The sequence below is a fragment of the Heptranchias perlo genome, chromosome 28 (assembly GCF_035084215.1).
Source record: "Heptranchias perlo isolate sHepPer1 chromosome 28, sHepPer1.hap1, whole genome shotgun sequence".
Taxonomy (NCBI): Eukaryota; Metazoa; Chordata; class Chondrichthyes; order Hexanchiformes; family Hexanchidae; genus Heptranchias; species Heptranchias perlo.
Genome location: NC_090352.1, coordinates 32268737 through 32293364, shown reverse-complemented (window position 1 = coordinate 32293364; position 24628 = coordinate 32268737). Strand labels below are relative to the sequence as shown.

The following is a 24628-nucleotide window of genomic DNA, read 5'->3' as shown; positions in this document are numbered from 1 at the left end:
TGCTCTCCCTCCCATTGAAAAATCTTTTCCAGTCCAATATGTTCCTTACTGTAGCACCTGGGAGGCAACAAAGCATCCAGGGCCATCGGTCTGGACTGCAAAAGATCATGTCGGCCCCTCAAACTATTAATTCCCTATCACTACTGCATTTCTAGCTTTGTTGCTCATCTCCACCACCCCCTCCCTCCCCTATCCACCCCCCCCACCTCCCACCCTCCAAGCCATCTCTTGTTTGTTGGTCCTATTAATATTTATTTGATGGTCCTGCCCAAAGTCAGAGCATGGCAACCTCATCACAACTTCATCTGCACCCAACAAGATTTTCTTGTGAAATGTTAGCAGCTGAATGAGCTCTTTTCACATATCTGGGATGTCCCAAAGCATTTCATGGCCAATGTATTACTTCTGAAATATAGTCACTGTTGTTATATAGGCAAACGCAGCAGCTAATATGGACCAGCAACGTGTTTTCCCCGAGACATAGTGAACAAGTTGTGCTGCTATAAAATGCAAACTGCAGTGTGTCAGCTTGGCTCAGTAAGTAGCACTCTTGCCTCTGGGTCAGAAGGTTGTGGGTTCAAGCTCCACCCCAGGATTTGAGCGACTTTGTCAGAGATGGTGTCCTTCACAACTGAGGCCCTGTCTGCCTGTTCCAGTGTTTCACATGGATGTTAAGAACCCAATAGCACTATATAAGCAGAGCAGGGAGTTCTCCTGGTGTCCTAGCTAACATTTCTCTCTCCCTCAACACCACCAAAAATGAATCAACAGGCTATTCATCTCATGGCTGTTTTTGAGATCTTGCTGTGTGCAAAATGGCTGATGGTTTTGACTACATAACAAATCACTGCACTTCAAAGTAACTCGTTGTATGTGAAGCACCGTGAGATGTTTCTGAGGGACACGATAAGATGCTGTATAAATGCAGTTCTTTCTTTCTTTAAAATAAAAGGTTATTACAGAAACACTTCAGGTAAGAGAGCCTCTTGTGTCATGTTCATATTTCAGATGCTCTTCTACCTGAGGACCAGCCTGACAACCTGACCTGCAAAGTGATGAAACTCGACACAAACCACTCAGGCCGAAGCCTGAAGTTTGCACCCAACTTCACCTCTGGGCCTCCTTTTCATTTCAGGAGCTCACTATTCACAGCGACATAGCTTATTAAACAGGCACTTTCCCTTCAAGTGGTGAGTAAAGTTGGCTGGATAGCTGCTGTTTGATGTGGAATCTCATAGATGTACACAATAGAGTTAGCACTTCAAACATTGCTGTCCCTGCTCTTTATCGTCAGAACCTGACTATTTTCTAATTACCCACCTCATTTCCATGAATGTTGCCAATGTATTTAAATTCTGGTCTCCCGATCTCATGCTGAGTAGAATTTCTTCCAATGGCCATTATCAATAGATTTCTCCCTGCAAGATGTCCAATATTTAAAGAATCAGTGCCCATATTGTTGTAACTTGTATCCTGGTTACTATTACTTCATGTAAGACCAAACGAATATGAATATTTTTAATGCAAAGAGAATTATTTCAATCGTTGCCTCTCCCAACCCAATTTTCTCTCTTCCTTTGATTCATGCTCGGGTACTGTTTCCAGGGGCACTGGGTATCATTCCAAGGATGTCGAGTACTGTTCCAGGGGCACTGGGTGCCATTCCGGGGCACTGAGTACCATCTAGAGGTGCTAGGTACAGTTCCAGGGGCACTGGGTACCATTCCAGGGGCACTGCGTATCATTCCAGGGGTGTTGGGTACTGTTGCAGGGGCATTGGATACCATTCCAGGGGAGCTGGGTACAGTTCCAGGGTGCCAGGTACCCTCTGGTACCTCATCAAATACCGATTGTTCATGTGTGAGCCTAGGCAGTAATTACTGGGAGGCAATTGAGGATACCACAGACATGCCCAATCCTGTTCTCACCCAATGTCCACACACCTGTACTCCGAGACTGGGAACTTTGCTTGATATTTTTACCTCCCTTTGCCAGAGAGCAGGGAAGCCATCGAAAAAGCAAATAGAATGCTGAGCTATACAAGTCGGAGGAAGTCCCTCTCAAACTCTATAGTGCGCCTTGAGTACTGTATTCAGTTTTGGTCAATGAGGCACAAGGGAAATAGTGTTGGAGTTGGTTCAGAGAATGGCCATGAGACTGATCTCTGGTGTCAGAGGACCGAGTTATGAGAAAAGATTGCAGAAACTTGGGCTTTTAAGCCTTTGAAAGATGCAACATTCAAAGTAAACCATGACAGTAGGACAAGGAGCCACACATTTAAACCGCTAAGAGACAAATTCAGGAAGTTCTTCACAGAAAGTGATCGGCACATGGAATGGAATGGAATTCTGGGTAGGGTGGAGGAGGTAATCTAAGAATCATCTAAGAAACAGTTGGATGACGTGATGGGGACACTGTGGGGTCTCTCTGGATGGATGGAAACAACTTTCCAGCTCTTGGTCATGCTTGGGTCTGTAAGGTACATTTTCCAAGTCTTAATCTGCTACCAGTGCATATCGGAAGACAGTGGGCATACTGCCCGAAACTCTCCGTCTGCTGATTGCAGTGGCTGGATGATCACAAGCAGCACGCCTGCGATTTTACAAAACATACTGGGGGCATTCCAGGACTCGGAAAACCCACCCCTCCCTTGTGGATGGACATGTAGGATGTTATACAGGAACGTAGTTGAATTCCTTGCCTTGAGTGGATTTGCCCACAGTGTACAGATGGGTGAGGTCTGGATATTTCAAACTGATGCAGTTCAGAAACTCCTCTAGAGCGGTGTGATTGTGATGAGTAAAGTCCGGTTTGCATGGCTTCTCCTTCAGTGTCCAGTCTACAACCGCAGCTGTATAATTGTCATTGATACCCTGCAGAAGCTCATTCTTTATCTGGGGCTCGTAACCTGTGGCAGAGACCTGCAATTGTAAAGATGTAGAAAGTGAGTGACTGAGAATATTTCCTCTCTGCGCTGGGTGTAACAACAACAATGTGCATTTATGTAGTGCCTTTAACATAGGAAAACATCCCAAAGTGCATCATAATAAAATCATAAACCTGTTGTTTCACCAAACACAAAAGTATATTTTTCTATATGTTACACATTTCCCTCTATTTGTCCTGTTAATACTTCTTCGGTTTCCTATATATCCTCCATGTACCCAGAAGTGAAAACTTGCAGTAGTTTCTAAGGCAACAAAACTTTAGTGAGATGTTGCTAATTAGTAAAGAAGTGTAATTTATTTCAGAGTATCCCCAAGACCTGGTGAGGTTGAGACATCATGTGATTTCCACTATCAAGCTATGGTGCCATTTTAGATTCTAAGAACACGAGATGGCTATTTTTAAAATCAGACAGAAAACAATGTGAGTCCCAAACCCTGCTGATGTGTACAATTTCATAGAATTACATAGAATGTGCAGCACAGAAATTTCAGCACATTTGCTCCTGTAAAATGGGGAAGGGGGGGGGGGTGTAATAATTAGCCCCTTTACTCATACCTTAATCTTGTGCCTTCCTGGGACAAGGATCCTGTAATATTCACCATTTTGTGTAGAGGTAAAAGGAACAATATTCTCTCTGCCTTCAACCTGGATCTGTGCATCGTAAATAGGATTACCGTTTTCATCAAGGACTCTCCCTTTAATACCTGTCACATTTACCAAAGACACAAAGTGCCAATTATTCATCTTTGAGAAATCAGTCTCTCCCCATCTGTAATTCTAGACTACATCAACCCTGTTTTGTAAATTTAACAGAGTTTCAACATGTTCCAAGGGGGAGTAGAGTCAAATAATTAGTCCTCAAATCCTCTTGGAAAATGAGATTTTAACTAGAGGACATCACACATTGATTATTAAGAGGTTTGTGAATTTTCAAACCTTTACTGACTCAATGGCATTAAACATATAATTGATTTCTATATTCCTATATATGGAATCCTTGCTTGAGCTGGTAATATGGTCACAGTAATGCCTGTTATTCTTACTTCCTCCATAAGGTGGCACTGTAATCTCTGAAACTCAGTATGACAGGAAGTCCTGTCATTTTTATTTGCCCCAGAGGTGGCGCTGTAACCTCTCTCAGCCTGTCACAACAAACACAACTAAAAGACATACCACATCTTCTGACTAACCATCAGCGAGAACATGGCGGCACATTGATCAAGACCTCCACTTTATATATTTAGAATACAGTGGTGGTCTTTATGATGTGTTGGATTCAATTGTGAAAAGGCAAAGTTTTGAAGTACGTCCTTCAGTGAAGATGTAACATTTTGGCCGGGTCGTCACACATAACACAGATTATAACTCTGTTCACGCAGACAATCATTACTTATTCTGCTCAAGTGCAGAATCTGCAGTTTAAAAAAAATCCCAACATCAGAGATTTCAGGCACTCAGTCATCTTACTGACACCAGACTTTGATAAGATCGGTGATGTACAACATATCATTTGTAAGTCAATAAGAACAACTACAATGACTGGTATTCTTTCTGAGGAGAAAGGTTTCAAAGCACTTAACAAAGGGAAGAGGAAGACGACAAGCAGGAGGAAGGTTAAGATTAAGGTGGGGAAGGGGAAATGAACCCCTGGTTGAACAGATAGATTTTTATGATGTTTTTGAAAGAATGGAAAGAGAAAGGAAGGAGCTCTGGACATAGGACTGAAGAATTGACTTCTGATGGTGGAGCAGAGGAAGGAGACGAGCAATAAACCAGTTGGAAGAGCAGTGGATGGGGCTTGGGATGTCAGGTTGGAGAAGATCACTCAGATAAGGGACAACATTTTAATCCCGACTGCAACATTTCAGTTTTTAATCATCCTGTTCACACATCAATTGTTTTTATCATCATTCCTAGATAAATAAAACCTTACCTCAAGACACTGACAACAAGCCACACATGACAGGTCTGAGCAGAAGCTTCACGGAGGATGTGTTGTACATCACAGATCTTATCAAAGTCTGGTGTCAGTAAGATGACTGAGTGCCTGAAACCTTTGATGTTGGGATGGTTATTTTTTTAACTGCAGATTCTGCACTTCAGCAGAATAAGTAATGGCTGTCTGCATGAGCAGGGTTTTAATCTGTGTGACGTGTGAAGTCCCGGCCAAAAAGTTGCGACTTCACTAAAGGATGTACCTCAAAGCTTTGTCTTTTCAGAATTTCATCCAACACATCATAAAGTCAGAAGAAATTGGAGCAGGAGTAGGCCCTACAGCCCCTCGAGCCTGCTCCACCATTCAATCAGATCATGGCTGATCTTCAACCTCAACTTCACTTTCCCGCCCAATCCCCATATCTCTTGATTCCCTTAGAGTCCAAAAATCTTTCAATCTCAGTCTTGAATATATTCAATGACTGAGCATCCACAGCCCTCTGGGGTGTGGAATTCCAAAGATTCACAACCCTCTGAGTGAAGAAATTCCTCCTCATCTCAATCCTAAATGGCCGACCCCAATCCTGAGACTATGTCCCCTAGTTCTAGACTCTCCAGCCAGGGGAAACAGCCTCTCACCATCTATCCTGTCAAGCCCTCTCATAATCTTATATGTTTCAATGAGATCACCGCTCATTCTTCTAAACTCCAGAGAGTATAGGCCCATTCTACTCAATCTCTCCTCATAGGACAATCCTCTCATCCCAGGAAACAATCTAGTGAATCTTCATTGCACCGCCTCTAAGGCAAGTATATCCTTCCTTGGATAAGGAGACCAAAACTGTATGCCGTACTCCAGGTGTGGTCTCACCAAAGCCCTGTACAATTGCAGCAAGACTTCCTTACTCTTGTACTCCGACCCCCTTACAATAAAGGCCAACTTACCATTTACCTTCCTAATTGCTTGCTGTACCTGCATGTTGACTTTCTGTGTTTCATGTACAAGGACATCCAAATCCCTCTGAACATCAACATTTAATAGTTTCTCACCATTTAAAAAATATTCTGTTTTTCTATTCTTCCTACCAAAGTGAATAAACCTCACATTTCCCCACATTATACTCCATCTGCCACCTTCTTGCCCACTCACTTAACCTATCCATATCCCTTTGCAGGCTCTTTGTGTCCTCCTCACAGCTTACTTTCCCACTTAGCTTTGTATCGTCAGCAAACTTGGATACATTACACTCAGTCCCTTCATCTAAGTCATTGATATAGATTGTAAATAGCTGAGGCCCAAGCACTGATCCTTGCGACACCCCACCAGTTACAGCCTGCCAACCTGAGAATGACCCGTTTATCCCTACTCTCTGTTTTCTGTCCGTTAACCAATCCTCTCTCTATGCCAATATATTACCTCCAACTCCATGAGCCCTTATCTTGAGTAACAATCTTTTGCACCTTATTGAATGCTTTTTGAAAATCCAAATATACTACATCCACTGGTTCCCCTTTATCTACCCTACTAGTTACATCCTCAAAAAACTCCAGCAGATTTGTCAAACACGATATCCCTTTCATAAAACCATGTTGACTCTGCCTAATCATAATATGATTTTCTAAGTGCCCCATTACTACGTCCTTAATAATGGATTCCAGCATTTTTCCAACTACTGATGTGAAGCTAACTGGCCTGTAGTTCCTTGTTTTCTCTCTCCCTCCTTTCTTGAATAGCGGGGTTACATTTGCACAAAGACCATGACTGCACTCTGAATATGTAAAGTGGAGATCTTAATCATCCTGCCAGCATGTATACATGTGAGTTTTATTTACCTGTCAGTACGACAAATGATTTGTTGTGGCGAAAGATTTGCTTTCGCTCAGAAACCTGTATTTTCACTCGGGGGCTTTCTATGAAAAATTGAGACACTCAGGCAGCAAACTGCACAAGACATCTTTTGCTTAAAGTGTAGGTATTTGTGGGATTTGTTGTGGAATATCGCCCTCCCTGCCAATAAACTCAGTGATCCCAAGCTCGTGGGGAACATGGGCCGCAGAATTGGCACTGCAGCGTTGTAGCCCACTCTCTGATCCGTACTCCCTTAAAGTGTGGTCCTTTGCTGGGAGGGTGTGATCAGAGAATTTACCCTATAGTGTCAGCTCGGCTCAGTTAGTAACATTCTCATAAGGTCATAGGTTTTTACCCCACTTCAATAATTGAGCACATAATCTAGGCTGACACTTCACTGCAGTACCAAGGGAGTGCTACGTCGTCAGAGATACCGTCCTTCAGGTGAGATATTAAACAGAGGACCCTTCTGTCTGTTCAGGTGGATGTTAAAGATCCTGTGACACTATTCGAAGAAGAGCCGGAAGTTCACCTGGTGTCCTGAACAACATTCCTCCCTCAACTATCACCACCAAAAGATGAATAACAAGTCATTCATATCATTTTTAAAATTTGTTCTTGGAATGTGGGCAACACTAGCAGGGCTGGGTTTATTGCCAATCCCTAGTTAAAAGAAAGACTTAAAGAAAAACGTGCATTTATATAGTACCTTTCACATCCTCAGAATGTCCCAAATCGCTTTACAGCCAGTGAAGTGTAGTCATTGTTGTAATGCAGGAAACGTGGCAGCCAATTGGTGCACAGAAAGCTCCCACAAACAGCAATGAAAGAAATGACCCGATCATCAGTTTTAGGTGTTGGTTGAGCGATAAATGTAGGTCAGGACACTGGGAGAACTCCCCTGCTCTCCTTTGAATAGTGCTGTGGGATCTTTTACATCCACCTGAGAGGGCAGACGGAGACTCGGAATAACGTCTCATCCGAAAGATGCCCTGAACTGCTGCAGTGCTTGTTATGATGGTGCTCCCACAATGGTGTTAGGTAGGAAATTCCAGGACATTAGCTTAGGGACAATGAAGGAATGGCAAAAAGTGTCCAAGTCAGGATGATGTGCGACTTGGAGGGGAACTTGAAGGTAATGGTGTCACTGCTGTTTGTGCGACCTTACAATGAGTAAACTGGCTGCCACATTTGCTTACATAGAAACAGTGACGGATCTTCAAAAGTAATTAATTGTGCATAAAGCACCCTGTGAGATGTAATAAGGGTATAGAAATGCAAGTTCTTTCTTTCTTTCGTACCAAATGATCACTGGGTTCAAAATTAACTTGGTGAATAACAAGCAATGTTTCTTGATGAAATGATGAAAAACATCTTGTGCTGCCAACCATTTTGTGAGATCTCTGGAAGAGCTCAAGCTATTTTCAGTGCCAACTTCATCTGAACGATGCCATCTGCAGTGCAACAGTACCGCTGGGCATGAGTGGGAAGCTAACACAAAAAGATTGACAATTGACAATGGTGCCATCAGACAAGTGCCCTTATACAATTTCTTCCTTGCAAGCAAGAATATAGATGGTGTAAAGATTTTTGCATCTAACCGATTTGCATGTCTAAGAACTTGTCAGTTGTTTGCACAACAGCTTGAATGTAAAGAGAGAAGTAGATAACCAAAAGAAAAACTGAGTGTAAAACACTGAAGCCCATTACAAAAGGTGTAAATGCCATTTCATTGTGTACCACCTTTTACCATTTGCAGAACAGTGCCAGTGATGGGGTAGCACTCCATATACAGAGAGGTCTGTGGACTGAACATTGCATTACACAGAGAGGATAAAAATGCTCATCATTTTACAGCGTAACTTAGTATCATAAAATCTTACAGCACAGAAGGAGGCCATTCGGCCCATCGTGTCTGTGCCTGCTCTTTGAAAGAGCTTAGTTTGGATTAAAGTGACCTAGCAGGCGGGAAGAGCTGTAAGTTAGAATTTCCGTAACTTAGAATTTCCGTGTATCATTTACCAAGATGTATTTGCCCCATAAATGCTAGCATTGCTGCCTTATTTTCATCCCAGAGTTGTGGTAGTTTATCAGCTTGTGGGTATTTACAACAGGTTAGCTCCAGTGTTATGTCCAGACATCGAACCCACACATAGTTATAGTCTTGCATCCCACCTATGAAACAAAGAGAAGTGCATCAGATTTTTGGTTTAAAACTGTTGTTTCTTTCTCCCCCCCACCCTCACATTTTCTCCCCTTGTCTCCCGAAGGTGCTGACTACTCCTGTATACGATTCAATAGGTACTGGCAACCCTTCAGTACCTCCAGCAAGCGGTTGTGAGCCAAGGCAATGAATGTCATTGGGCTATTTGACCATGGGAGGTGCTGCAGCGGAGTTCAATCCTTTTGTGAACACTATCCAGTACTCTGGCTGATATTTCCCTTCTGTAGGCCAGGGAAGCTGTAGCCAGTTGTAGCGCCTCATTTAATATCTCAATTGAGACTGACTAATTCAGGACAGATCGATGTCTTAGATCTGCGGCCATCCTGGTCTGGATGACTCAAAGAATTCTGCAGGTGATTGGAGCACAACTGAAACCAGAGATTGACTTTACTCATGTATACAGGGCAGTAACTTATATGCTATGGAGTAGAATGACACATCACTACCATGAGGACAGCTACCATCACCCACCCTGGACTATGGGGTATCAGGCATGTATGTCACTACCATTTGGCCATATAACCCTGGAGGGAGAGGGGTGCAGAGTAAAGGCCAGGCATCTCCTCACAGTCAGAGTCCCCAAGTTGCCCATGCTCTCTCTCCAGAGGCTGATTTACACCAACTTTGACAGTCCTGCAAGCAAGCTGCTCTAATTGCAGTTGATGTATAACAGAGGCAGAAAGTTGAGGGAGTTTACCCTGAAATGTATACAAAAAAAAATAAGTAAAGGAAACTTGCTAAAACTATTTGGATCAAGAACATTGCAGTGTTCCAGTGACGAGCCAAGCCCGCAGGGCATATGGTACACAATCCCCCGCTTGGTACTTGAGAGCTGTTAGCATTTTCTTTGTAGAGAGCTGGAGCAAAGTAACTTGACAAATACATTATTTATGCTCAGCTCCGAGAGGTTGCTACAGGATGGAATAGTTCCAAGGATGAGATGTAAACACAAAAATGGAAAGATGTGGCAATTTACGGAATTTTCAATTCCCAGAATTTAGCTCCCGAGAAAAGCGTCTGTCCCCATTCAAATCCCAAATCGTCTCCTTATCCAGCCAATGGAACTTTCCATCTTTTGAAGTTTCCTCTTTCAGATTTGAAAGGTCGTCTAGAATGGGGACAAAAACACAATGAGGCAAGATTTCCCCTGTGGTTTGTTCAAAACAAAATCATGAGCCCATCCTTTATAAAAAGGGTTAAGGATTTTGTTATACAATTGCAGGGAGGAAATCTTCCCACATTGGCTTCCTCTACATGCAAATGTAAAATTCAATACTGATCCTTTTTTTGAAACCAGTGATCTAATTACTTGGTGACAGCGATTATCCCAAATTGGACAGATGGAAGTGTGCTCCCAACACAGTACAAGCTGGAGGAGGACCATATACCTTACTGACCGTAAATATCTTCAGCTGCTGGCCAGACAAAGAGCTGGTGAGATTTACCCAGTAAGATTGGTGAGTTTCAGTGCTCAGTACTAGGCTCTGAGTGAACTCATACTCACTTGCTCAGATCCCAGTGCCTTCTTTGTCCTGGTAGGTCCCTGCCTCCCCCTAATCCACACTCAGTGGCTGACTCTGCCAGGTTGAGTTGGGTGAAGCTGCCCCAGCTATATTGCTGGCTCTCCATTGGGGTATTTATTGTCCCAATTGTTTTGCACCTGCTCAAATGGCAGTGCTGCAGGCTGATGTGAGGACATGACAATGTAATTAGTGATCGAGAATTCTAATATCACCAAAGCAGCCACAGAAGTGGCTAAATAATTAAATCCATTACCTCCAAGTTAGTTCAAGATGAACCTACCCTGGAAGAGTGTCACTTCATGATGGCACTGATTCAGTTTGCAGAATTGGACATATTTATGTTAAGTTTGACCTCGGCCAGCAATCAGCACCGCACCAAGAACCAAGGAGAAGGAGCCAGCAGCCATCTTGGTTCGGTGGCCCTTTTTAAAAATTTTACCTCCAAAAGACAGCATCCTTACCTTTCACTGCATACCACTCTGCTCCATTTATAATCCCACCGGGGAATGTCGAGCCGCAGTGGTGTCCTGTAAACATGTTGGCATGGCTGGTCGAGTAAATTGTCGAAATGTGTCTCAATACATCATCATCTGGTGCCTTGCTGTAGGTTACATTTGGAAACATATCTACGATTGGTTTTAAAAAATTAGATTAGTTTTGTGATTTATTTTACATTTGATGTAACACTGAGCTGAAATGACCCTACTCTTTGTTGAACGTTGTCATTTTGTACCATGCTCAGAGCTAAAGTTGAAAATTTGATTGACAGAATCTTTTTGCTGTTGTTGTCTAAAGTGTCCCACCCCAACAGGAATGGTTTCATTTTCTCCTGCTAGCTGTTTCCAGTGAGATGTAATTTTCCATTACTGGGCTGTATTCCAGTGAATCTAGGGCCCGAGGCAGATGGCACTGTTTGAGGTTCACACTCGCCTTACACATGCCAGACTTGCAGTGCCAATCTCAGGTTTCTTCACACGCGAGTCTGAGGGGTGGCCAGTGAATATTAAACCTGCCCTCAACTAAACTGCTACACTTTCATAGAAGGTGGCCCCCAAACTACCAGGGGTCAACTTAGTGTCCGATGGTCCACAAACTTTTCTTAAAGGCTGAAGTTCAAACAAAAGAAAAAAAGAGTTATTTCTTAAAGCATAATCTCTTCAAATTCTACAATGTTAACACAGCCATATAGGTTTTCAGATAATTATTTTACCCAACTAGATAAACACATGAGGGAGAAAGGAATAGATGGATATGCTGATAGGTTTAGATGAAGTAGGGAAGGGGATGTGTGATGTGGATCAGCACCATTGAGCAGCTCATGTAAGTTAAAGTTTATTATTCTACACTCTGACCTGGCTTCCTGCTGTCGTATGGATAGTTGGCCACCACTGCTCCACCATGGAAGGTTGCGGAAAGTACAAAGGGCTCACTCTGGATCCAGTCCACGACGGCTTGGGTTTCAACCTGTCGTTGGACACGATTCTCTTCAAAGGGGTCAGGGAAATTTCGATTTAGGTCAAATCCATTTTTATTATATCTGCAGAAATGAAAACCAGGCAAAATAGTTATTACTGAACGCAATGCAGCGATGCACTCACAGAGTGTTTTGGCGGACCGCATGCTGTAGCGGAGAAATCCAACTGATAACACGGGACTCACAGAGGTAAATGGGTCGGAAAGACCGGCAGCACTGGGACTGCAGTATGTGTGAAACACAAATTTACTTTTATTGAAATGTCATAATCATTTCATAATCTGTCCATCTCCCCCAGTTTAAGTTTTTATTTAATTTATTTTCCTCCCTTGTTTTATCTCTCTAAATCTTGCTTCAGGACTCAATTTGACCATCCTTATTCTTTTTCCCATCCCAGTGCTCTCCTTCCTTCTTTAAGCCAATAGGGACTAAAGGAAGTAAGGTGTGTTTAAGAATAATTGATTCTGCATCAGGTGATACACAGCTTGAAAACCATCGTCTCTCTCCCCTCCTCAACATCTGACTGTATAGTTGTATTGTAAGCCTGTCTATCAAATGCTACAGGTCCTGCACACAATCCTTCTCACACACAGCCCCAACACCGTAGGGTCTGGAGTGCATAGTTGACACGGATAATAGAATTATTATTTAATTTGATATGTTTCCTTAGTTTTCAATGAGTTGTGCCCCTTTAAAAGAGGGCACCTTTGTTTGTTTTTGTTTGATGACGGGGGCAACCCAGGGTCTCCTTATCGTCTTAATTAAAAGAGGCACAACCACACTGTTTTAGAATTCAACTGGCCTTTAGTCAAGAACCATAACTTGTTACAGGTGATGGGGTGGGGATGAGTGCTGGAGCTAACAGAATTTGGGACAAATGTAGGTTTAGTCTCTACTTTGCTCAATTTGCCCTCTGGGCCATGCCAAGTTGTGGGGGGGGGGCAGGGGGAAATCAGAGAAGAAAGTTATGCCTTTGAAGTCCCCAACATGTCCCAGTGGCCGGTTACACAGGAGCATTGGCTGCAGTCAGTGAGCAGGCCATCTGCCTAACCTTTCAGCAGCAGAGACACCAAGGCCCAGGGAGTCAAAAGGTGGGTGATCATTTACAAAACAAAGAAAGAAACACATCAAAAAAGGAAAGAATATTAATCAAATGATGAATACTTAGTCTGTTTCAATAAACCCTCTATAATAGATGAGCAAATAGCACCTTTAAGTATTGCAGGCCCCAGCATTGCATTGAAAGCTATTTTTAAAGGATAGCCACCAAACAATAAGTTGCATTTATATATAGTTCCTTTAACATAGTTAATGCCCAAGGTGCTTCACAGATGTCAAACAGACGCAGAGTGATAGTAGCAGAGTTAGGAGAGATGATCAAAAACATAGTCGAAAAGATATGTTTTGAGGAGGCTTTTAAAGGCAGAGCGAGAAGTAACAGGGCAGAAGCGGGGGTGGGTTAGGAAGGGAGAGGAACAGCTGAAGGCTTCCTTGGCAATGGTGAAGCAAAGGGACAGGAGGAGAGGGAGGTAGAGGAGGTCAGAGTCAGAATTCTGAAACACATTAGTAATGTCTTGGAGTTGCATTAGCACAGTGCATTAGCACACATTACTTTCACAGTGATCAGTGTGTACGCAGAAGTGTCATGGGCAGTAGCTGGTTCAGAGTAGCTTATAGGAACATAGGAACAGAAGTAGGCCATTCAGCCCCTCGAGCCTGTTCCACCATTCAATGAGATCATGGCTGCTCTGTACCTTAATTCCATTTACCTTCCTTGGCTCCATATCCCTTAATACCCTTGGCTAGCAAAAATCTATCGATCTCAGATTTTAAATTATTAATTGAGCTAGCACCTACTGCTTTTTGTGGGAGGGAGTTCCACACTTCTACCACTCTTTGCGTGAAGAAGTGTTTCCTAACCTCTTCTGAATGGCCTGTCTCTGATTTTAAGATTATGTTCCCTTTTTCTAGACTCCCCCACCGGCAGAAAACCTCAATCAAATCTCCCCCTACCTCCTATAGTCCAGGAAATACAAGCCTAGTTTATGTAATCTCTCCTCACAATCTAACCCTTGGAGCCCTGGTAACATTCTGGTGAATCTGCGCTGCACTCCTTCCAAGGCCAGTATATCCTTTCTAAGGTGCAGTGCCCAGAACTGTACACAGTAGTCCAGATGTGGATAACCCTGGTGGTTGGCTCTGGTAAATTTACCTAGGTAGTCTGCATATATTGTCAGTTCCATTGCATTGTGCTACCTTTGACTTCATGTTGTGATCTTGGAGGTTTCCTCCTTAAAGCCTGCCTCTGTGAGCAAGCTTTTGGTCACCTGTCCTAATGTCTCCTTCTTTGGCTCAGTGTCAATCTTTGTCTGATTGTGCTCCTGTGAAGCACCTTGGGATGTTGTACCACGTTGAGGGTGCTATATAAATGCAAGTTGTTGTTATTCCTCAGTTGATAGGGGGGAGGGGTGCGGCGAGGGGAGTGGTGTTGTTGTTGACAGTAGAACAGAAACATGCAGCGGACTTTGGAGAATTTCTCTCGATTCAGTTGATGTTCTCATGATGTACCTTTCCCATTCGGTAGGGGCAGGGCTCCACCTGGCCTTGGCATTTCTGTGGCGAGTTACTGATGGGGGCAAAGCTCCCAAGAGCCTGCTCGTGTTTGAGTGCAGACGTGGCCTGCTTCAGTGTGATGGGTCATTCTGTTAATTTCTCACAGCACATCCTGCCAGCGGAGCTGGAATGCTGGGCATGAGTTGGTGACGGCATGCTTTTCGACAATGAAATAACTTACAGACGTAAATCAATACTTAATGTTCATGTAAATGATAAAATCCACGTATTGGGAAACAGTTGTCTTCATGTCATTTTAATTTGTGGCATTTAAATCTGATTTTTGCCAATTCTTAATTGAAGCCAATGTTTGATTTTCTCCCAAAAACAGGGGCATTATTAGAAATGTAGGTCAGAGCAAAAGATTACTGTTCATATGATGTGAACAGAATTTGTATTTCAAATCTAATTTCTACGGTTGCATGTTGCAGCCTTCTGGTATTGCTCTGTCTGGTACTCTAAAATTAACCCTTTCAGCAAGACGCCCTGCCAGATGGCTGGCAATGTAAGCTTAGTTCATCATTGCTCCGTTTCATGAATAGCAAGTTCCCAATCATTGCTGTAAAATTCTAATTGCATATTCTCTTGCTTTAAAAAAAAATCTCCACTGCTTTCATGGCTTCAGGTTACACTGGTGTGGTGGCACCTTGGTATGGCTCAGTTAGTTAAATCAGAGAGTGGCTGAGCCCTCCTAGATCGGGAAGGTCCCAACTTAAATTCCTGGTCTGTGCTCAATTGGCTCATTTCAGCGGGGATAGTGGTAAAAAAAAGACTCGCATTTATATAGCGCCTTCGTGATCTCAGGACGTCCCAATGCGCTTTACAGTCAATGAAGTACTTTTGAAGTATAATCACTGTTGTAATGTAGGAAAGGCAGTAGCCAATTTGCGCACAGCAAGCTCCCACAAACATCAATGTGATTATGACCAGATAATCTTTTTAAGTTGAGGGATAAATATTGGCCCAGGACACCGGGGAGAACTCACAAGCTTGGTGTCACTTCATCACTACTTCTTGATCTATCTCTTCTTTCAGCCATGGTGGTGTCCTGAACTATGGGCCTTGATTGTTCACCAATGGAAAAAAGCCAAGTGCCATCTCTTGGTAACAGGGCTGTCCCTTGTGAGACCTGTGACTTTGAAAGAGTTAAGTTATTTGACCCAAATAGTGGAAGGGATCTGAAGCTTGCATTTTGAATGTGTCTGAATATTGAGGTTTAATCTGTCAGCTCTTGAGGATTTATTTGATTTGCTGGAACCATCTGCCACAAGAGTTGAATGATGCTCTGGCTTTTTATTTCAGGAAGTGCAGGATTACAGATGCTGTACTGTGCAGTAGGCAGCTTTCATTTTGTTATGCTGCCTTGGAGGCAATGCTAGTTATTAAGATCCTACCCTTGTTACTGAAAAACCGACAGCAAGTGCATTTGGTTTGTCTTCTATTTGCATTGCAATATATTCCAAGAAAAATTCCTAACCCACGTTCCATGTTTGGACATCCCAATATTTCTGAAAATGTAGGAAGTATTTTTAAATGTATTTAAAATTAAAGTTCTTTACTGAATTTTAAATGGCAATTGATTCAAATCTAATTAGATTATCTATTACATTTTGGTTTTAAATCAGTCCTGTCAGATCTTAGGACCATTTATCCATCTGTCTTTATTTTCCCTTTTCCTTTTATCATAAACATTGTCTTGAACAAAGGAATCAGTTCAGGAAGCACCACCAAGTGTTCAGGTATCTCCCCACTGTAACATTAATGATTAAGTGACAATTCAAACGATTCCTTTTAACTGAAATGATTCATATTAATTAACAATTTCAAAGCTTGGATTAACTGCAGGAAAACATTAAAGGTGAGCCTTTAAAGGAGGGGTAATAGCATAGTTTAAAACAGGGCTACAAATTAATTTTTAAAAATTTGTGCACAGAGTGAACAAATCTGGTGAGGCCACATTTATTACCCGTTCCTAATTGCTCTGTGAAGGTGGTGGGTTTTCTTCATAGGAATTGTCTGTACAACTGAGGGTCTTGCTAAGCTACTTCAGAAGTCATTAAGGGGTAGCCTGGACCCGCTAAGATCAACATTAATACAGCTCCCTTACATAGGGGGCCACTGGGGGCCCAATTGCAAAGCTTCCAGAGCATCCAACTCCCTTGTACCCTGGGCAGCAAGGCCGCATTCTATGGCATCACATGGCAGGCAGGGATTTGTCACGTGCCCCTAGTGGCAGAGATGCCCTTCGGCAAAATTTAAACAGGGTGAACTCCTACTGACTCGGCGTTCACTGATAAGGAGCAGCGCTCGGAGATGCTCAGTCCTGAGGTCCTGTCTTTCTATTTAAATGAATGAAAGATCAGGGGTTGCAGGTCCTCAATATCCTGAGCAGCAGCTCCCCGAGAGTGGTGCTCATCGCTGGGAGCACCTGACCGGGGAATCAGCTCGTTGTGTGCTTGTGAACAAAAAAACAGACTTGCCAAAGACTTTTATTAAGACGCTGCTCTTATAAAGTTTTAAACACCTGGGGAGGGTTGAATTTCCGCAGCGGTTCGCCGTAACTTTGGCAAAAGATCCACGGAAAGCCCAGAAAAAAAGGTGTAAACGGTATTTCTCCAGAGTTGCCACGGACCTTCCACCGACGGATGATCAGGAAAATCCTTGTGGAAATTCAAATCCTTAAATACAATTATCCGCAAGTTAATTGGCTTGAATTTGATGGAAAGGAATAAGGGGGTCTCTAGCTTTTAAAGGGACATTGGCCCTGAAACTGCTAGATGTTCACTGTGCTGGCACAGATGCAGTGGAGCCCATCCCCCACCCACCTGGAGACCCTGTCCCAAATCCTGGGGATGACTGGGGCAGGATGCTGGTGCCAGCAAGGGCGCATCAGTGGAGCCTGCCCCGGCCCATTCCAATCTGTCCTGGTAAGGCAGAGATGCCCACCACCTCTGGTCCCCCCCAAGGCCCAATGCGGCCAAAGCAAGAAATTACTTTTCTTCAGTCTTCAGCTCTGAAAGGAGCCATTTACCCTCCATTCAAGGCAATCGATCTCTTCTAGAATTGATGACCTTATTGTAGCAACAGTCTGGGGCCTTCAGAAGGCCTCAAATGGGACTCTTGCAAGTTCTCAGCTGATGGGAGTTCCATTGAGACCTTTTCCGGACTTAAAAGGTGGGATTTCCCCAGAAAGCCAGGGAACTCTTCCCCCCCAACCCCTCTCCCCGACCTGCCTTTTGATGTAGGGGATGAGAGAAAGATCTGCCCAGAAGGACCCTGCGCCCTCACCAGAATTTAAGAAACCAAGGCAATTGGGGTGGAATCTCAGCATTACCAGATTCCATGCCAAATCCCAGAGCAGAAATCAAGCTCTCCGCCCTCTTCAGTCCCAAGAATTTCGAGGCCATTGTTTTTATCTTGAGTAAGAAGGCAACCAGAGTGGTCACATGTAAATTTTAATGCAGCAATATCACTATTGAGCAGGTGAATGCTGTTTTTAGTAATGCAATGACAAGCTTACGAGGTGACTCACAGCATTATTTCAGAGTGTCTGGCAAGCACAGTCAATCGACTTGTCAAACACAGTTTTGTAAAGGAGCTCCCCTATAAGAGCTCCTTGAACACTTAGGCTCTGAAATGACACCATGAGATTCGAGCATATGGCCACTTAACGCAGCCATCTGAAATTCCTCCCTCGGCTGTTTTAGCAGGGACAATAACCCGTTAACCCTCACAGGTTTACACCTCTGCTAACATAACAAGAGAGAAGAATCTCAGCTGAAGGAGTTAACTGTTCATCTGCTGGTGTGCTACTGTGTCATTTCAGGGCCATGTGGGAACAGGTTTTAACATTAGTTTAAACTGTTCTTACCGTCCGTTTACTCCTTCGCAATCTCCAACCACAGAAATCTCAAACCCATCGGGGTTCAGAGAGGGAAGGATGTGAATCCTCATGCTGTCCACCAGTGTAGTAATATTGGGATCCAGACCATAACTGGTGACAAGGTATTCAATCAGGTGCAAAAGCAATTCTCTGCCAACAGGCTGCAAGCAGAAAAACAGTCTCAGTAAACTCAGTTGAATAGAGATGTAGATTTACCAGATGCAATTAATTCCATGCGACTGATGGAAATCGCTGTTCCTATAAACCTAAATTACTAGAACTAATTGATTTCTTATTCGTTAGTATAATATTTACTTGAGCATCAAAGGAGGTGCTGTGTGCCACTATCATGAGGCTTAGCACACTTGGGATAGCGGCATGAATTCCGACATAATCTGAAATCAAATAGGACAAGATGTGGTGTTGTCTGCACTTCATGTAACTAAGTTGATGACAAAAGCAAATAATAACTCAAGCTCCGAAATTTCCACTGGGAATTTAATGGTGAGCTTTTGCTGATTCTGGTGGAAGTGGTTCCACAATGTGTTAAGTCTGTGGGTGCAGGGTACAGGGTGAAATTAAGGTCGCCCATGGCAACACCAAAGCAACTGCGCCCACTAAAGTTTGCATGCGTTCACTTGGTCAAAACTTGCATTTACAGATTTAAGTTTCTGGGCCGTTCGGTTTCCCTGATGTTGGGAGGAAGCCCATAGAGGGCAGTAATGAAAAATGCATGCTGCTGTTCGGCACAGGTCCACACCCAGAACAAAATAGTGACCAGCAGCATCCAGTATCTCCATCGGCAACTGTTGATGTTGCTTAGAAATGTCAATTTTAGAATAGGTCTGTACAGAAAAGCACAGCCAGCTGGTTAAAAATGGCTGCAACTGTTTTGGTTTATATCTTAATTGTGTCCAGTACTCCATTCCAACTTGATAAAATGCTCATGTTGAACACGAGAGTGAAACTTGCTATGGCGTCGGAGCCTAGATGGACACCCCGCCACGTAAGCCTAACATGTCACTGCTGTTAAAATAGACTAAAGAAAGACCTGCATTTATATAGCGTCTTTCACAACTTCAGGATGTCCCAAAGTGCTTTACAACTAATGAAGTACTTTGAAGTGTAGTCATTGTTGTAATTTTTTAAAAATTCGTTCATGGGATGTGGGCGTCGCTGGTGAGGTCAGCATTTATTGCCCATCCCGAATTGCCCTCGAGAAGGTGGTAATGTAGAAAACGCGGCAGCCAATTTGCGCACAGCCAGGTCCCACAACCAGAAATGAGATAATGATCAGATCACCTGTTTTAGTGACGTTGGCTGAGGGATAAATATTGTCCAGGTTACCGGGGAGAGATCTCCTGTTCTTCTCAAAATAGTGCCATGAGATCTCTTACATCCACCCGAGAGGGCAGACGGGACCTCGGTATAACATCTCATCCGAAAGAAGGCACCTCCGACAGTGCAGCACTCCCTACAGCACTGAAGTGTCAGCCTGGATTATGTGCTCAAGTCTCTAGAGTGGGACTTGAACCCACAACCTCTGGCTCAGAGACTAACACCTAAAGCGTCCTAACTGCTGAGCAGCACCACAGTCAACAGGCTGTTGTCCTGCCTGGAACACGATGTGTGACGATCAACTGACACAAAGTAAATATGTATAAATTCAGGATGAGCAGAAACAATGATAAAGGACACTTACTTCATTCCCATGGATATTTCCAACGTACTTAAATTCAGGAATTCCAATGCTGTGTTGAGTCGGATTTTTTCCAATGACAAGGACCCATAATTCCTTCCCTGCCAGAAAAGCAAGACCGTGAATCAACTCACCCAATGGTTTCGTGAGGAAAGGTACAACCCAGTGTATGGTAATCCATACAGACCTTAAAGTCCCAAGTTCAATTCTCAGTCTGTGCTGAGTTAGCTGATCTCAGCTAGAGCAATTGGTGTGTTGGACTCAGCGTTCCTGGGATGAGGGTGAGGGAACAGCCAGAGTTTTCACTCCTGACTCCCATCCAGTGACTCCTGTTGGAATGTGTCTGTGAATATCAGGTGAGCTCAGCAGTGATGTCTACTGCAGTCAAACAGCCTGTTGACAACCACTGTCAAGGCTTATACATGAAGAATGGCCACTTTATGTTATATTCATTCTCGGAATATGGGCACGCTGGCAAGGCCATCATTTATTGCCCATCCCTAGTTGTGCTTGAGAAAATTGTGCAGGGTCTTCTTCTTGAACCAATGCAGTCCATATGGTGAAGGTAGGAAGTTCCAGGATTTTGACCCAGTGATGATGAAGGAACGGCGACATATGTCCCAAGTCAGGATGGTGTGTGACTTGGAGGTGATGGTGTTCCCATGCACCTGCTGCCCTAGTCTTTCTAGCTGGTGGAGGTCACGGGTTTGGGAGGTGCTGCCGTAGAAGCCTTGGCGAGTTGCTGCAGTAAAGTTACTTGGGTAAGATACTGGAAGGCTGCTAGTACACATTGAAATATACCCCAAAAAGAGTCAACAGAGGAGGGGAGAAAACGGGCCAAAAAAATGGATCATTTCCAACACAATGAAATCACAAGTAAAAAATTATTGGATTATGATTTTTAACACTTTTTCAGGAGAATATTTAGGTAATAATTTTTGACAACGATTCATTTATGCAAGTAGAAAATAAAGACTGACACTACGCAATGAGTAACTTAAAATATTTTTTAAGCCCTGATACATAGTAATTCTACTTATTTACATATCAATTAAACAATCCATTTATTTGCACAATTATTTGTGAAATTAATTCTTTCCACCACAATAATCTACTTGATGGTCACAAACTGTTATTCAGTGAAAAACAATTACTTTTTACTTGCTTTCACTTGCTCCTTACATATTCTATCACATCCCTGATGGATTAATCACTTTAGTTGGGTATTTTTGTGGAGACATTGCAAATACCAACAGTCTGTAACCACCAACGTCATTAATAGATGTCAGTCTTGTGCAGTGAAGGCTTCCTGCTCGTCAAGGGTGGCCCACCATATTATTTGCCTAATTGGAAAGCTCAGATCATTGCCTCAAATGCAACATTCCTAAATTTAAAGTAAGGTGCCCTGTATTAGCAAAGCATATTGTATACATGTGATTACACATGGCCAGGCCATGTAATCAACCCTTTATTTCACTGAGTGGAAAGGGCTGGGCAATAGACTCCTGCCTACAGCACTTGTAAGGTCTTTCCAATTGTGAGATAAAAGACAGATTACACTGAGTTCCATAAAGAACATATTATAAAGCTGAAATGCCATCAACTTAGCTTCCAGCTGAAGTCACATAGTGTTGCCATCTCCATTGTTTGCCATCATAGAAAATGGCTTGGTCCATTGAGAGTCTGTATAATTATGAAGAATGCCAATGGATCAAACCACTCCCATTCATTTCCATTGGATAGAATTGCAATGTACAAACCATTTCTCATCCACTCCTATTGGATAGAACTCCAACATACCAAACGGTGCCCATTCACCCCCATAGAATTCCAATAGCAAAACCCTTCTCATTCATTCCCATTCCATAAAATCTTATTCCACACACAGAGAAACCAATCCATTATGTTTCCCAATTTTGTACTTTTTAATGCTCAGAATATTAAGTAGATATTATTTAAGTGGTGTCTGTTCTTATCAGTCAGCATCCAGTGCTGTTTTCATTGATTATAATGAGGAAAAAATAGTCGTTGACCAAAAGTTCAACTAAATTAAAATTAGAAGTAAATTTCTTATAGAGGCTGGGATTTTCCGCTGCAGTGCTCCTGGCTTACCCTGGGAATACATTACCCGTAGGTCATCATTTTCTGACCAATCCTGCACCTTCTTAAAGGGAAATCGAGCAAAACAGCAGAATACCCATCTAATGGTACATCTATATTAAACACCCTTGACCAGTTGTCTTCTTTACCACAGTATTTCTATAGTCCCAGTAGCTCAGGACCCAACATGTCTCATGCATCATTTGAGCATCTCTACCTGTACTCAGTGCTGTTCCTAGCCAGATATTGATCCACTCTTTTGTGAAGCTTTGATCAGTACAGTATTATCTCCACTCCCCTGATTCAACACTCTGTGTGTTGTGTTATTACATACTCAGGACGAGAAAAGGCCATCAGGCCCATACACACTCAGAATATTTCCTATACTCACCTCCTGTATCCCCAGCCTCCCTCCCCACCCTCCTCAACTCCTGGGGTAAGCAAAAAAGAAACAGAGACCCATAGCCAATTCAAGAAACCTCTGTCAAAAATTCTTCTCTGATCCCTCAAAGGTGAACAGGTAAGCCCCAGGTATTTTTTTTATTCGTTCATGGCGAGGCCGGCATTTATTGCCCATCCCTAATTGCCCTTGAGAAGGTGGTGGTGAGCCGCCTTCTTGAACCGCTGCAGTCCGTGTGGTGACGGTTCTCCCACAGTGCTGTTAGGAAGGGAGTTCCAGGATTTTGACCCAGCGACGATGAAGGAACGGCAATATATTTCCAAGTCGGGATGGTGTGTGACTCGGAGGGGAACGTGCAGGTGGTGTTGTTCCCATGTACCTGCTGCTCTTGTCCTTCTAGGTGGTAGAAGTCGCGGGTTTTGGAGGTGCTGTCGAAGAAGCCTTGATCCCAAACCCATTGGTTATTAACCAAGACTTTGTCTGGAAGCTTTCCTTCTTATCTCAAGTCTCCATTGAGGCTTGTTCATTTTAAACTCACGCTCCTCCAGTTCTGTGCTCGTAGTGCAAGTTAAACAATCTGCCTACCTTTACTTTATCCATGCCTCTCTCAGCATTAGTAATGTAAAAATACGAACATACAAAAATGACGGACAGGAAAAGACCAGTTGGTCTATCAAGCTTGCTCCATCCTCATGAAGCCTGGATCATCACGATTAGAAACTTCCTACCAACCCAGCCCCCCCCATCCCCACAGCCATGTAATCTCCAGGGAAGGGCAAAAGAGGGGAAAAAAAGAGCTAATAAGGGAAAAAAAACTCTGGAAAATTCCTCTCTGACCCCCTCAGGCAATTGAAACCAGCCCAGGAGATTACATTGACCATGCATATGTTAACTGTTAATGTATTAAATGTTACAGGTTTTCAAAATCATGAATGGTTTTCAGAGGGTAAACAGTGAAAGATTGGCTGGCAAATTAGTGACGAGGGGCCATAAACCTGGGATCATCATCACAGCAGCAAAGAGACAAAGTTAGCAAAAATCTTTTCAGAGAGAGCGTTATGAGAACATGAACTACATTACCACAAGTGGTTATTGAGGCAAAGACTATAACATCATTTAAAAGTGATTTGGATAGGAATATGAAAGGACACAGGGACAGGGCAGGAAAACGGGATCCGAATGGATAGCTCCAGTTGAAGAGCCAGGTGTGATGGACTGAATGGGCCTCATTTCATGCTGTAATTTCTGATTCTATGATTCTCTGCTCAAATTGTTCTCTGTTGAAAGGTTGAGTAACTAAAATGATTCGGCAGCCTTGTCCATAGGAGCCTGATTTATTCTAAGAATGATTCAGTCTCGGAGGTACAGGATGTGTACTTGCATATTTACTTGGTCAGTTTCACAGCTACTGAAAGTGCCATTTTCCATTAGTCCACTGGTTGGACGGACTCAGAAACTGCATCCGTTAACTTTGATTACTTCACCCTATTATCCTGAAAGTATAGCCATTAAGCACAAATATTGATATAAGAAAAAAGGAGAGATTTTCTAATGGGCCACTAACCTCCTCAAGTATTGAAAGAGCCTGCTGATGGTTAAAACATGCTCAACCTTCCCTACATCAAATTAACCAAAGGGAATGATTAGACTGCATGTCTCACATGCTGTCTTTCATAATGTAGAATGAGGGAAAAGTGCAGAATTAAATGAACACTTAGAATGAAATGAGCATTATTAATTTACCTTTGAATATTTTTTTGTAGGTAGTTCAAAAAGGATTTAAAATTGGATACCCGGAACATATGCTGTACAATAAATTATTCAGAGTGCTGCTCAGACGGTCGGAGCTAATTAAAGGGGCACTGATTGAAAAAGTGTTTGGTAAACCATTTTTAGTTTGGGGAAGGGGGTAAACTTAAAACAGAAGGGGATATATACATTTGTACATATGTATATGTAATTAAAGAAGTTAACAGGGC

At 42.9% G+C, this 24628-nt stretch overlaps 1 protein-coding gene across 4 annotated transcripts in view; it reads right to left on the bottom strand.

Moving 5' to 3' along the window:
• Nucleotides 1-24628, bottom strand: part of LOC137345020 (carboxypeptidase D-like) — a 212676-nt gene that overhangs the window by 128625 nt on the left and 59423 nt on the right. For all 4 annotated transcript variants that reach the window (XM_068008366.1, XM_068008367.1, XM_068008365.1 and 1 more), the window contains exons 3-10: nt 20153-20250; nt 18439-18611; nt 11833-12017; nt 10942-11106; nt 8756-8908; nt 3505-3653; nt 2702-2921; nt 1321-1418 (exon numbers count right to left, since the gene is read on the bottom strand). In XM_068008366.1, coding sequence (XP_067864467.1) covers nt 1321-1418; nt 2702-2921; nt 3505-3653; nt 8756-8908; nt 10942-11106; nt 11833-12017; nt 18439-18611; nt 20153-20250 — 1241 coding nt within the window. The remainder of the gene's footprint in view (nt 1-1320; nt 1419-2701; nt 2922-3504; nt 3654-8755; nt 8909-10941; nt 11107-11832; nt 12018-18438; nt 18612-20152; nt 20251-24628) is intronic.